Raw genomic sequence first — 12,761 nt, forward strand, 5'->3', positions numbered from 1 at the left:
GCCGCCCGCCATTCTTTGACATCTGAGGCATCTATAGTAAACCGACAAAACAAAATTTCAAAGTCCAGAATAAGCATCATCGAACGCCGTAAGGAATCAATCCTGAATAAACACATCTTCAACAAGAGAAAAATCATAAGAAGATGATTGCCCAACTAAAAATCAGATATCCATAAAGTCGTTCCAGAATTCCACTGCCCCTGTGAACACCTTGCCCATTCACATTTCATTTGAGGGATCCACAAAGGTTTGGGTGATTTGGGAGGGGCGAAAGAGCCCATTGCCTTTTGGTTTCATCACGCATCATGCTCAGTCGCTTTGAAAACTTGGACACGGCGTGAGTTTGATGGCTTCGTGCGGGAAACGCCCCGCTCATTGTTGTGATGCTAGTACTCCGAATTCGAGTGGCCAATCCACGAGTCCATTCCATGACCGTTTGTGTCACCCAAGATTCCTTCATGGTCTTGATACTTGACGTCCCAAGATGGTTCACGTTGCATGGGCGCGGAGGTGGGCAATGGAGTTGGGAACGGTACAGGACTCGGAACTGCAGAGTATGCAGCTGGCAGGAAACAACCCTCTTCGGCCCATACATGGTAGGGATTGGCCGGCGGGGTTGGAGGGCTAGGAATGATGGGAAGCCCATGACCTTCACCGGGACAACTCAAGAGCTGAGGATCCAGGTGACCGTTGACGATGTGACTCGGCACGACGTGAGTTGGCTGTGGCTGAAGAAGCTCGTGTGTAGCCCCTGGTAGCCCCGTCAAGCCGTTGTTGGAGGGGGTCAGGGAGGCCTCCTCTGGTATCTGGCTGGTCTGCGAGAAATACAGGTCCTCCACATGCGGGCCTGCCATGGGCAAGCCATTGTATGGAAATGTGGCGTTGCTCCACGCAGACTCTAGATATCCAGAATATCCAGTCGTGAGCATCGAGTCAGGTGTTCCAAAGGGGGTTGTTTCCCGGCTACTGGGAACATAACCGATATCATACCCTTCCGAACGGTTATACATCAGCCCAGGGGTACCCTCGCGCCGATACTTTTCATCCCAATCCACGGAGACTTCCCGGATCGACGCTGCCGGAGTTGCCGACGACCGAGGAGGAGTAAAATCACCGGGTCTTTGTGGAGGGGTTGCTGCAGCCTTGTTGGGCTTAAACTTGTAACCAGGGTGGGAGATTGCGTGATTCTGACGCTCGACAACGGCCAAGTTCTCAAAATGAGCACGGATTTCCTTGCTCTCGGCCTTCCAACTGAGACCGGCCACTCGTGAGACGTTTTGGTTGCAGTTCTTTCCCAGAAGGGCCTTGATGCGAGCAATGTATGCTGATCGATACAGCATAAAAGAGTTCATCGGGCGTGGAATCTCGCCATTCTTGGCGCTCACCTCGTGCTGTCGCTCTTCGTGTGATCTGTTCACCCAAGCCTCCATATCTCGCACCGGAGGCTCAACCATGTCCCGCGTGATGACACTCAGCGGCCCAGATAGATGGAAATTGCAGTTTGCTGCGGTCCCATCTTTCCGTCCCCGGGACTTCCCATTGCGCGGTTTGATGACTTTTGATTTGGATGCTGGGTTCTGATTGCGACTCCCGGGAGACCACGATGGAGAAGATGAGGACAACCTGTCGATTGGTGGAGTGTTCAAGGGAAGCTATTGCAGACAAGAAATTCCTCAGTTCAAATTCAGTCGGTAAGTCAGGAGAGCAGAGAACAATCTTACCGTGTATGAAGGCTTAAAATCGCCCGTTGAACCATAGAAGGATGTATTGCCGGGGTACATCTGGAGTCAAATTAGCATTGGGATGTCCTGAGGCCAAAGAATCAGAATCCTGACGGAACTGACAAGTTGTTGAGGGTGTTGATAGCGGGGACGAAGCTCGCCGTTATACAGAGATTGATTCAAGCCACTATGACCTAGGGTGTACATCGGCACTGGAGGGTAGGTGTCGGAGAGAGGAGCATTCGACCGGCGATTGGGAGTCCTCTCCTCCTCCGATGTATGTGGTGGCGTGGGTGGAAATCCACCTGCTGGGAGGGTTGCATCCATCGTCCAGAAGGTCCAAATTGACAATTGATCTTGGGAGAAGCTCTTCCCTGCCTGGATTGCAAAAGCGACTGGTATCCCTGAAGGGTAGGCCAGATTGGAAGAAGGTTTTCTGGAGAACAAAAAAAAGAGATCTGACCAGCCTGGGCTCAAGATCAATGGAGAATTGGCCAGAAGAAGAACGATTCCAGAAAGAGAAAAGAAACCTGGAGAATTTGAGGAAGATGGGTCACGAGGCAGCCAGCGTCACTGATGTTCGGCGCTTTGAAAGATACTGCCTTTCATTTGATGAGGTTTCTTGGCCACACAAGATGATCTCAGACACGCTCACCGTCCCGATGGAAGAGCAGTGAGACAGTTAGAGACAGACAGACGACCAGCCGACACGGGCAATTACCATGCCAGAATGCAAAGTAAGAGAGAAAAGGGAGGGGGGAGGTGGATGGGCCTTCTACTTCGTCAAGTGGAGATGGGGTTTGATTGTCGGAAGAACAAACGACACGGACGGCAGGTGTATGTAGATGGAATGTTGTGATAAAAAGATGAAGGCCCACCGTAGTTCCACTTGGCGGGGACTTTGAATAAATAGAGGAATGAATTGATCAAGTCTATACTCAAGCTTGCGGCGAACACTCGTAATCTGGAGTAGATCCTTGGGGGAGCGTGATTGACCGTCCGTGTGAGAAATTAGGTTGTTGAGTGGATAGCGAGTAGAAGGAGAGGTGAAGGAAGATTTCTTTTTTTTTTTGTTATTGATTTTCAAACAGAATCTATACAGATTACACTTCTGGGGTCCATCTTTCTCCTTGTCCTGCAAAATATGAATTTATTTTTTTTTTTCCCACTCCTCCCTGAATATGTGGCTTTCTTTTGCGACACAGCACGCTAAGCGGAAGATCGCGTCTTCTGAAGTGCAAATACCCGTCGTGAACCAGAGCCAAACCAACCGAGCCAGAGGCTGAACCTGACCCAGAAGGGACAAAAAAAGAAATTTTGTAAAAAAAAAGAGAAAAGAAAATCTGAAAATAAAGTGCCAGACGCAAGAAGCGCACGAGGTCCAGAAGGTACGGACTGTGTGGGTCTATTGACCTTTTCCCTGATTGCCCGTTAGGAGTGCCTACCGTTGTCTCCCCCAGGCATTTTTATGCAATTTCTTTTTCGCTAGTCTTTTCCTGATTCTTTATTTCTTTTCTTTACACGTGAGGGGGGGGCTAGTCTTGAGTCATTTATTCCAGAGCCTCGTTCAGAGGGCTCTCTTCACCATGGTTCCTATCAATAGATCGACTCTCGTCCTCAATTCTAAGCTTAGATTCGCAGCGGAGTCCACTTGGGGGTCACAGACTGCTGGTCTTTGTGTGTTACTCGATTCATGCTCCCCGACTGACACCTGCATGGTAGAGTCCTCCGCTGATATTGATTCTCTCTACCATGAGATGTATGTTTCAAGTGTAGATGCTGTTTCAAATCCCATGTTCCTCAATGACTGCGCCACTTCCTTTTCTCCTTGGAAACCATTGTACGGGCAGGTTATCCTGTATATCCTGGTCTGCGACGTCTTTGTGCCAAATTTGGGAACATTGAGGGTGAGAATGGCTCGGGGAAGGGAAAGAAAGGAAGAGACTACTTTTAGAACTACAGAGAGGCATACTCAAGGTGAATTGTCCGCATCAGTGATTGAGAAGCCTTTCGAGCAATCGACCTGTCAATAATTGACAATGGCCAGATCTCCGACGGACGGAATCGTCACCAGGATGATCTCTGACGCTGGCGCTCTTCAGTTTCCAAGATCCCACATGTCAAGCCGTAGATCAATCTTCCCACGCAGACATTCACGAATTCGAACTTTGCTCTTGCCAAAACAAAACGCACGTTGCCAATCACCCGGGGATGGTGTCGGACAGTTGTAAATCATGGGGAGGTGATAGTGTGGTTGTGGGGGCCACAAATTGAATTGTTCGGGGAGACCAGGTTTCTCGATCCCTGCTCTTTCATCTGTTGACCAGGGGAGGAAACACTGGAGAGGTCAATGGTGGATTTTTACCATGGGACTGGGGCTGGAAGGAGCGGCTATGAATGTGAGGGTGGTGCATTTTGAACATGCAAGTTTCCCAATGCAGTAGTATGGCTGCAGACCTGAGTCCCAGGATTTGTTGCTTTCTTTTCCAGATCTTCTTCTATTTGGTCTCATCGTTGTGTCCTAGGGTACTCTGTACCCTTCGTCGATCAGATGTCCGCAAGAGTTCCAGGCAAAAGATCATAGAGCATAGCGAGAGTCCACCGTCAATGTGGGGGTTATCCCACCCTGGCAATTCAAAGATCGCAATAGTGCCGGCGTGGCCCGAGCTCAGTTTGCATAACATGACAATGTCTGTCACATCGACAAGAACCCGCCCAACCGAGCCAGAAAGATAACTTCCTGTCCTCGAAGAGAAGTGGACCATTCTGAAGAGAGGAGAACCAGTCTTGATGAAAGTTCTCACCGAGGGTGAATTCCTCCCCCAAAAGTCGTGAGACGCCCACTAACCGCCAAGGCATCCGTCTCCACAAAGCCGTTGGAACGCACCATATCATCGCTTACGTTGAGCGTGCCAGCATTGTTGGTTAGGAATCAACCCCCTCGGGAGATGGTGAACAATAGTCTACTGATTACATACGCATAAGGGACGATCATGGTTCGCATGATCAAGGCTAGCCGAGCTGCCTCAATTGATTGATGAGTAGGTCGAGAGTTGGTCGCGGGAACCTACCAGGGGCCGTGATTGGACGGGTTTTTCTCTCCCCAGGCCAGAAATGAGAAAATGATTTATACAGAGTCCTCGTGAACAGACCAATAAGAGAGAGAGAGAGGGAGGGAGGGGGAACATGTAAAAAAAACATGTCTCCCTGCGAGTCAAAGTCCAATGTCGGGGAGAGCTTGGCGGGTCTCCCCTCGACCCCTCTGTGCTACCCTTCTGGGCGAGACCTCGAGTATTTCGAAGAGATTCAGAGACACTGGGCATAGAGTAGAGACCCACTCTCGTGATCGACACGGGTCAAGCAAGCGGGCTGACCATCTGAGAGGGACTTCATTGAGGTGCTTGGCATGTCAAGGTCGAAGAGGTGGGCCTTTGGTCGGTGCGCTGAGAGGATCGTCCCAACGGCATCTCCGCTCAGCCGCCATCAGAAAAACGCTTGATGGGTTTGGCGCCACGGATAAAATGATTGGACAGCGGAAGTCAGGGTATCTTTTCCGGTCAGGCTGGACTGGCCTAGCGACTTGACAGCTTGCCGGAAATGGACTAGTCGGCTCTCAAGTGCCGGTTCTCCTGGGTCAGTGGTGGAGCACTCAGTACAAGGACAGTTCCTCCAGTCGTTGTCACTGCGCACTGCCAGTAGTGCGCACCGCGTAATGGGGGAGTGCATGGGCGTAGCTCGACCTATCCTCTCTTTCGGTCCATCTCAGATCAAAAAAAAGGCTTAAGACCGTGATGGTTCAGCGATCATGGACCCGCTTTTCCATTTGCGAATCAAGTCATGACGGTTGGAGTAGTACGACAGTTTGACAGTCAAATCTCCAGTCTGCGCCCCGTTGATTGGCCGGACCCGGGCCATTATCATTCGGTCCTTCGCTTGGGAAACTGGAGGTGACCATTTTGGGCCCTGTCGCGGTGATCATCGCGGAGCACTGCCGACAAGGTTTCGGCCCCTAGACTTTAGGGCTCAAGAGGATGCTGTCCGGAGCAGTCAAGAGCGGAGATTGCCGCGCCCCGTGGGCACCGACTTCATTTTTCTACTGGGTAGCAATTAGCACTTTTTCTCACTTGCGCACAATTGAATTTACACAACTTGTCAGCTTGGCGGCATGAGCTTTGGCGCACGTGTGCAGACACCCTCGTGCCCGAAAGGTAGTCGTCACCTGTACGATGGCCGTTGGGGTATTTGGTAAGAACCTTGGTGGAGGTGGCAGTCCTGACTGCAGTGTGTTCACTCTGGTGCTTCATTTTATTCGAAATGGAATCCGTCTCCTCTCGTAATTGCAGCTTCAGGCTGCTTCCCCGAAATCACACTATACCAGGCTCCCGGAACAGTATCTTTGCAGAGCCTTTTCTGATCTCAATTTGACTATCTGTCTGTCAGCCGTGGAGAGGACACGCTTTGCGTTTGAATAAAATATCCCTCATGATTCTCGTGGTGCTTCTGCAAGGGCCTGGGCCCGTGCAGTCGTTGGTGGTCTCCTTCTTGCTCCCCGAAGGCCGACGCAGGAACGCCTTCGCCACGTTTTTGCCATGAAGCTCTTCTTCCTTTTCTTTTCTTTTTTTGGTTCCATTTTCCAATTACCTTTTTTTTTCTTTTGAATCCATGAAGGTCGACCACATCCACCGTATCTCATAGGTTCCAGCAATACCCAGCTTTGGTGGCTTATATTCATGACCAGACTAGGTGAATGCGCGACACGGGTCGACTGCCATGTGGGAGACAAAACTGGCAAGGCTGAACGCTAAAATCCGAGCCGTGCGTCAACCGCGTGGTTGCCCGGTCATGACGAGCCAAAGAAGGCAGGGAGAGAAAGACGGTCTGATCCTCGCTTGACTCCTGTCTACTGGGTATCTCATAGGATGGCCTTTCGGTCAGAACTCTACCCCTCCACTCAACGGGGAAGATGGATGCAACGCACGAAAGTGACAAATACTATTTCCCCAGACTCCTCGATGGCGCTCGTCTTACGTGAAAGAAGCTTCGTTGAACGATGTCAGAGAGGGCTCCACACTTCAGGCTTGGGTCTAGATAAAAAACCAGTAACTTTGGGTCGGGGAGAGATCTCCGGGGGGGGGGGGGGGGGGGGGGGGGAGAGGCTCAGGCCCTCTGAGCCAAGTGGAGGATCAACCATGTCCCTACCATCTCCTTTTCCCTAATTCGGAGAGAGACAGACAGCCACGAGTTCGGACAGCGCCCACCTGCAGGAACTCTCTCTCAGGCCGGATTCTCCTTGGGTTTCCAGAGCCCTCGTGGCATCGAGCCACAACTTGTCAACAGCAGGGCATGGATCCTGGCAAGAAATGTGCGGCGTGACGGCAAACCTTCACCTTCTCCTTGAGAAGTTTCCTTGTCTGATGACTCCGCCATCTAGTATTTTCAGGTTTTGCTCAGATTGAGCACACCCAAAGAGTCCCCCCCCCCCTGGTGTTTCAAGGAGGTTCTCTGTATACCTAATCCGGCGAAAAGTTTCTAAAGATATCTGGCATGTCCTCTTCTGCGAACATTTTACCCTGTCTCTGGATCCAATTCCTGACCCTTGCACAACGAACATCCGGGGAGAAGAACGCGAGGACTTGCTGATCTTGTTGCCAGTATCCAAAATTGGGTATCCGGATCTGGTCACGTTCGCCACGTGCGTGTCGAGTTGGCTCAGAAAAGAGTCTTCGTGATGCGACTGAAGATCAGCGCCACGCGAGAGTTGGGCAAGGTGCTGGGAGCACTAGCTACGTATCTTCATGAATTGAGTCATGCGCGGAGAGTCATGTTGATCAATTCACGGTCGATACTGCACAGGGATTAGAAGAAGGTCGGTGAGAATCTCCAGATCGACCCAGTCGGCCACGCGCGCTTGGACATTTCATCATTTCAGGAGAAACACTAGATATGGGGATTACGGCTGAAGTGATGCCCGGCATCTTTGAGAGATCAGCAAATGAAAGATTACACACTCCTTCATCCGTAGGGAGACACAGGATGCACCAGCTATCGAGCTTTTCTTGTTATCTGCCCGAATGACAGTCTTCTGTTGATTTGAGAGTGGGATCTTTCGAGCCCAGAGCCCTTGTAACGCTTTCTTCTTCACCTTTTCTGGTAGCCTGCTCATCCACATGGGCCCCTGGTCTGTACCAGTGTGGACCAACTCTTCCCAAAGCACAGTGAAATCGATTCGGGCTCCTCAGAGAAGCATCACTCCAAGCACGGGCTTATGTTCTACTGTCTTTCAGACCGCTCCTGTGAGTCCAGAATATGCAGGCATGGCTCTGCCACCTAGCCACCCAACTCTCAGCAAAGATGAAGTCTCTCACAGAAACATGCCCAGACCGGGGAGCAATGGTCGCCGACAGACATGACTTGAGAGTAGGATGGAGCACAATCAGTAAATTTGCACATCGGCATCAGATTGAGAAAGGCAACCAGAAAAACGTTTCTGGATCGACGGATCGACACTGACTGCCTCGAGAGTCATTCGTAACTTCCAACAGTAGCCGACTTTCATCATTGGCCGCGTTTTATGGGCCGATCAGCCACATGTTATCTTACAGCCGCACCATTTTCTTTTTATTTTTTTTTTTTTAATTTTTCCCCCGAGTTGACAGGGGCAGAGCACCTCTCGAGTTTTCCTAAAAGGATCCCACGACCGGGGTGTAGATTGACCCCCTGTCAATGTTTGACCTCTCTCTCTCTCCACTTCTCTCCCACCGCATATAGTGGCCGAAGCCCTCATTCGCGGTGTAGGTTAGGTTCTGCGCCCATATCGCGGATATAGGAGATGCCCTCTTTCTCCGCGATGACCAATGAGAAATTTTTTGCTGCGCATACAATCAAGCCTTCTGAACCAGCGAATCGAGGGGACCAAATCTCCTTTGTCGATCATTCTCGGGCGGATCATTTACATGGATCGTGGAGAACTATAGTTGAATCCTGGTATCGCAATCACCAACAACAAGCTGTGTCTATCCAGTCTGACCCCTACCCCATCCATCTGGTTTCCTTTCCTGGCCCTCCACAGACGAACTGACCATGTCTGGTCCCCGAATCCCCGATAACCTCGCTCGAGGGAGTACACTCTTTCTTTGATTCTCCCACGCGGTCGTCCCACGTGGTGATTTATTCCCGGTTTGTTTTTTCCAGAGAAAAAGCGCCTCCCCCAAGGCATTGTTTTGTCAAGTCACTTGAGTGGTGTACCACATGGATATCTGCTGGACGAGAAGTGGGACGAAGCACGTCGTGTCCTGACTAAAGGCCGCTGCACATTGGTCTCTGAAATGATGACCCTATCTATCGATCCCGAGCCCGCGGAAATCCTGATAATTCAGCAGTGTCTACTCAGCACAAGAGAGACAGACAGAGAGAGAAGAAAAAAAAGGAGCGCACCGTCCATCCCGGAAACTACCTACCTTGTAGCTTACAAACTGTCGTACCCTGCAGCAGGCGAATAAAGCCGCACCTCCCTCCCTGTCATCGCTCTATCTCTTGCGCACGCTGACCAAACTGCCGGGAATGCTGGCAATTTGCCTTGACCTGTCGCTTCCCTGTCGGGCAACATGGAGATTTGGACTAACCATGACATTACTACCCTGTAAGTGCCACCGCGCCACCACTATCGAGAAGCTTACTCTCCCACCGTTGGTGTCAAGAAAAGAGAGGAAATCAGGGGATCTCGAGGTCGCCCTGGTGGGCAATCCTGTGTTCAGTTCCGTGGTAGTATCTACTACACGTGTTTTTTCTTTTCTTTTTGTTTTTTTTTAAAAAAAATGTACGACCATGTAAACCACTATCCGAATCTTAAAAGTACAGCGTACTAGGTCCTGCTCTGCTCTCCTCCCCCCTCTGTCCAAGTATCTTGCCAAGTACCACCATGACAAATTATCCAAACCCGTCTTAGCCCGGATGCTCTCTTTCAAACAGTCTAATGTATGTGCTGCGACTCGAGTGGAGCCGAGCCGTCTGTCATAAGTGCTCCCCCTCCCCCTCCAGACTGGGGTGCATCGCCGTCTGGTCATGTGTCTGGCGAACTTGACCAAAAATAGAAAACGCCGTCTCCAAACTCCGTGATGGAACCATCATCCATGCGTGGACTCCTTCCTGTACCCTTCAGTCTAACACTCATGGGCGCAGACGGGATGTGATGGAACTTGTCGTCGATCAAATTTCGCTCCGCTGGATGAGTTTGCGAATCTCGAGACCCTTTTATTTTTGGTCATGAGAGAAATATCTCCGTCGTTCTTAGAATGATCCCTTCGAGCATGGGCCTCCCTTTCCACAGAATGGGGATTGAGTGAGAGAAAGAAGCTTACGTCTACACTAGTGGGCCTAGGCTGGCGTCCCAATTCTCTCGGTGACGTTACACGCAACAGCTTGGTCTCAATCTCCCAAAAAGACCGAGACCATTTCCGTCTTGATCTCGCCCGTTCTCCGAGACAAGCTCACGTGAAGCTGAATTGTCACACACTCTCAGGAGGAGCCACAGAAAGAGAGAGAGAGAGAGAGAGAGATTACAGTGTAGGAGCGCCAAGCAGAGGTTGCTGGTCAACTGCCGGCATCAAGGATGAGAACCGTGACCCTGTTGTCTCATCGACAGACAATTTACCGCCTGTCTACCTTCCAACTCATCCAGAATCATACGCTCCAAAAAGCTCGCAAAAAGCAAAAGGTCCAGACTCACGGGCAGTTCATACCGTCAATCTTTCAGTGCAGTGACTGACGATTTTCATCAAGCCTCTACCATGTGGAGAACGAGAAAATAGATGAGAAGGTCACTGTGATGAAAAATTTCCCGGACGGGCACGCTTGCCCAAAAGGGGGTCATCAGCGCCAAACGCCTTGAGCGCTGGCGAATGCCCGTCCCATATCACAGGATAATTATTGAACGGATATGACTGTGTGTTGGATATTAACCTTGTTGGTACAACAGCCTGAACCGAGCCGAACCAAGAAGTAGTCCTTTGCGGGAGCCGTGCGACGCAGAACATACTCAACGTCAGTTCTCGTAGTCAGTGGCACCGGCACATGCCGTGGCCAGACCGTCACCCTGCGGCCTGGACCGACAATTTGTGGAGCACAGGAGATGAAAAATCCGATCCAAGTGGAGCGGATCGGTCAATAGTGAGTTGCGACTTTGATGGCACTGACTTCATCACATACTCCCACCTCCACATTCGCAAAGACTCACGGGTGATGACTGTTCCCCAGCAGAAGACTCTGGTCAGCTCTCTCAAACGACAAGAAACGTAACAGAGTCGAGTTGAACTCTTGGTGGTGAGGAACAGTAGGAGTCTATTGCAAAGACCCTGCTGACAGCATGACCAGTTCGGATGGCATCCGGTTGACAGATGCGGAGACACCGACGCACCAGATGGTTTGAGTTTTGGTTATGAACTTTAACCTTGCGTGGGCTCACTGGAGATCGAGATTGGAAAGGAAAGGGGTCCTCGAGGGTTCGAGAGCTCTCGAGAGGTTGGAATTCGCCGATGGGGAGGCCATGGTTTTGATTTCTCGGGATTTATCACCCTATAAGGGCAAAGAAGCAGCGGGACAGGCAGCAGAAAAACAGAGAGAAAGAAAGAAAGAGATAGAGAGTGAGTGACCGACCATCACAACCCAAGTAGATCATTCACAATGGACCGTGCGATGGGGTCGGAGTTTCGGAGATTGCTGCTCCTGAATTGCGGCTCCGTCATTTGGTCCAGTCTTGGAAACCCCCGAAGTATACGAGATCCACTTCTCTCCGCCCACGATGCTTCAGACACAGACACATACACACACACCCTCTCTGAGCGTGTCTATGTGTCTGTGTGTCTATCCTCTCCATGATACTATCTGACGCTCTCGGGTCCGAGTCCAAGGAACCAGAGCCAGACACACAACTCACAAGAGGTCCGATCGACTGCATGTTCCCCGCCGTCGTCACGCGTCTCCTGTCGACCCTCTCGGTGTTGCTCGGTCTTCGGACAAGAGCCCCAGAGCCCAAAGATCATCTCCAGAACCCGCTAGCTTCAAAGATACAGAACTCCCTCTCCACACGATTGTCCGGCACTCATCCACTTGGCCGCTTCTTTTTCCCACGAATCACACTTGCGGCCCGGCGTTGTGATCTACGGCTCGTCTCAATCTTAAACACCCAGCCGAACAAACGCTGGAACCTTGCAGCATTCAACAGTGACGGAAGATGGTTGTCTACCAGCTTGGAGTCCCTTCCCCCTTTTTTTTTCCATCCTTCTTTCCCGAATCCGGGTAAACGTATAACATCCTTTGGACACAATCCACCGGGGATTCCGATACATACTCCATGGAAATAGAAGAAAGCCCAAAAAAAAAACACAAGAACCGAGCAGACAATCCGGGAGATTCAAAAGTAAAGTATACAGCACTCCCCCCCCCCCCCCCCCCCCCCAAAACAAAGACAAGAACCATCCGCATCGTGGCCGACTGCGGGCCTCATTTGCGTGGAAAATTAGCCGATCCACGACCGTGCGAGATCCAACGGTAAAACAGATCGGTACACCTCGAGAAGAGGATCTCAGTGAATAGCACATTCGTATATATTATATCATATGCAGGTACTACTGTAGTTAGGTTCGGAAATCAACGGCAGCATAGACGGCTAGTACCAAGAGTTAGTTGTGGGGCTTCTTGTTGATAATGATGGCTTCAGACTAACCCTGCTCATCCCCGGGACTCGTGAGAGTAACGTACTGTACTTAGTTACTTACTACCTATTGCAATCTGCCAACATGAAATGATCAAGGAGCTCGAGCGATGTTTTTGGGGACCCGCACATCCTACCCACTTCATGAGTAGAGGAGGGCTCCCCAGGTCTTATCGGTCCAAAAGTACCTGTTTGCTCTAAAAAGTACGGGGGATCTTAAGAGGAAGAGTGAACATTTTGGAAAAAAAGACCAGCAGGGGGGGAGTTGTCTGGTTCTGGAGATTCACCCACTTTGATCAATTGCATGACTATAACAGAGCCTCCTACTTGCG

General features: G+C 50.7%; 4 protein-coding genes across 4 annotated transcripts; 1 reads left to right on the forward strand and 3 right to left on the reverse strand.

Moving 5' to 3' along the window:
- Positions 1–386: 386 nt before the first annotated feature.
- Positions 387–2,048, reverse strand: POX_a01462 (uncharacterized protein; the record flags this gene model as incomplete). Its single annotated transcript, XM_050110390.1, has 3 exons — positions 387–1,652; positions 1,722–1,781; positions 1,845–2,048. The coding sequence occupies 3 exons, from the start codon at positions 2,046–2,048 to the stop codon at positions 387–389; spliced, it is 1,530 nt and encodes a 509-aa protein (XP_049974158.1).
- A 2,171-nt stretch (positions 2,049–4,219) lies between these two features.
- POX_a01463 (uncharacterized protein) lies at positions 4,220–4,486 on the reverse strand (the record flags this gene model as incomplete). Its single annotated transcript, XM_050110391.1, has 1 exon — positions 4,220–4,486. The coding sequence occupies one exon, from the start codon at positions 4,484–4,486 to the stop codon at positions 4,220–4,222; it is 267 nt and encodes an 88-aa protein (XP_049974159.1).
- Positions 4,487–5,730: 1,244 nt separating this feature from the next.
- On the reverse strand, positions 5,731–6,025 carry POX_a01464 (uncharacterized protein; the record flags this gene model as incomplete). The annotated part of the gene is made up of 2 exons (XM_050110392.1): positions 5,731–5,814; positions 5,903–6,025. The coding sequence occupies 2 exons, from the start codon at positions 6,023–6,025 to the stop codon at positions 5,731–5,733; spliced, it is 207 nt and encodes a 68-aa protein (XP_049974160.1).
- A 5,129-nt stretch (positions 6,026–11,154) lies between these two features.
- On the forward strand, positions 11,155–11,367 carry POX_a01465 (uncharacterized protein; the record flags this gene model as incomplete). The annotated part of the gene is made up of 1 exon (XM_050110393.1): positions 11,155–11,367. One exon carries the CDS (start codon positions 11,155–11,157, stop codon positions 11,365–11,367), a length of 213 nt encoding a protein of 70 aa, XP_049974161.1.
- Between the last annotated feature and the right edge of the window lie 1,394 nt (positions 11,368–12,761).

This window comes from Penicillium oxalicum, chromosome I, assembly GCF_001723175.1.
Source record: "Penicillium oxalicum strain HP7-1 chromosome I, whole genome shotgun sequence".
NCBI classification, from domain to species: domain Eukaryota; kingdom Fungi; phylum Ascomycota; class Eurotiomycetes; order Eurotiales; family Aspergillaceae; genus Penicillium; species Penicillium oxalicum.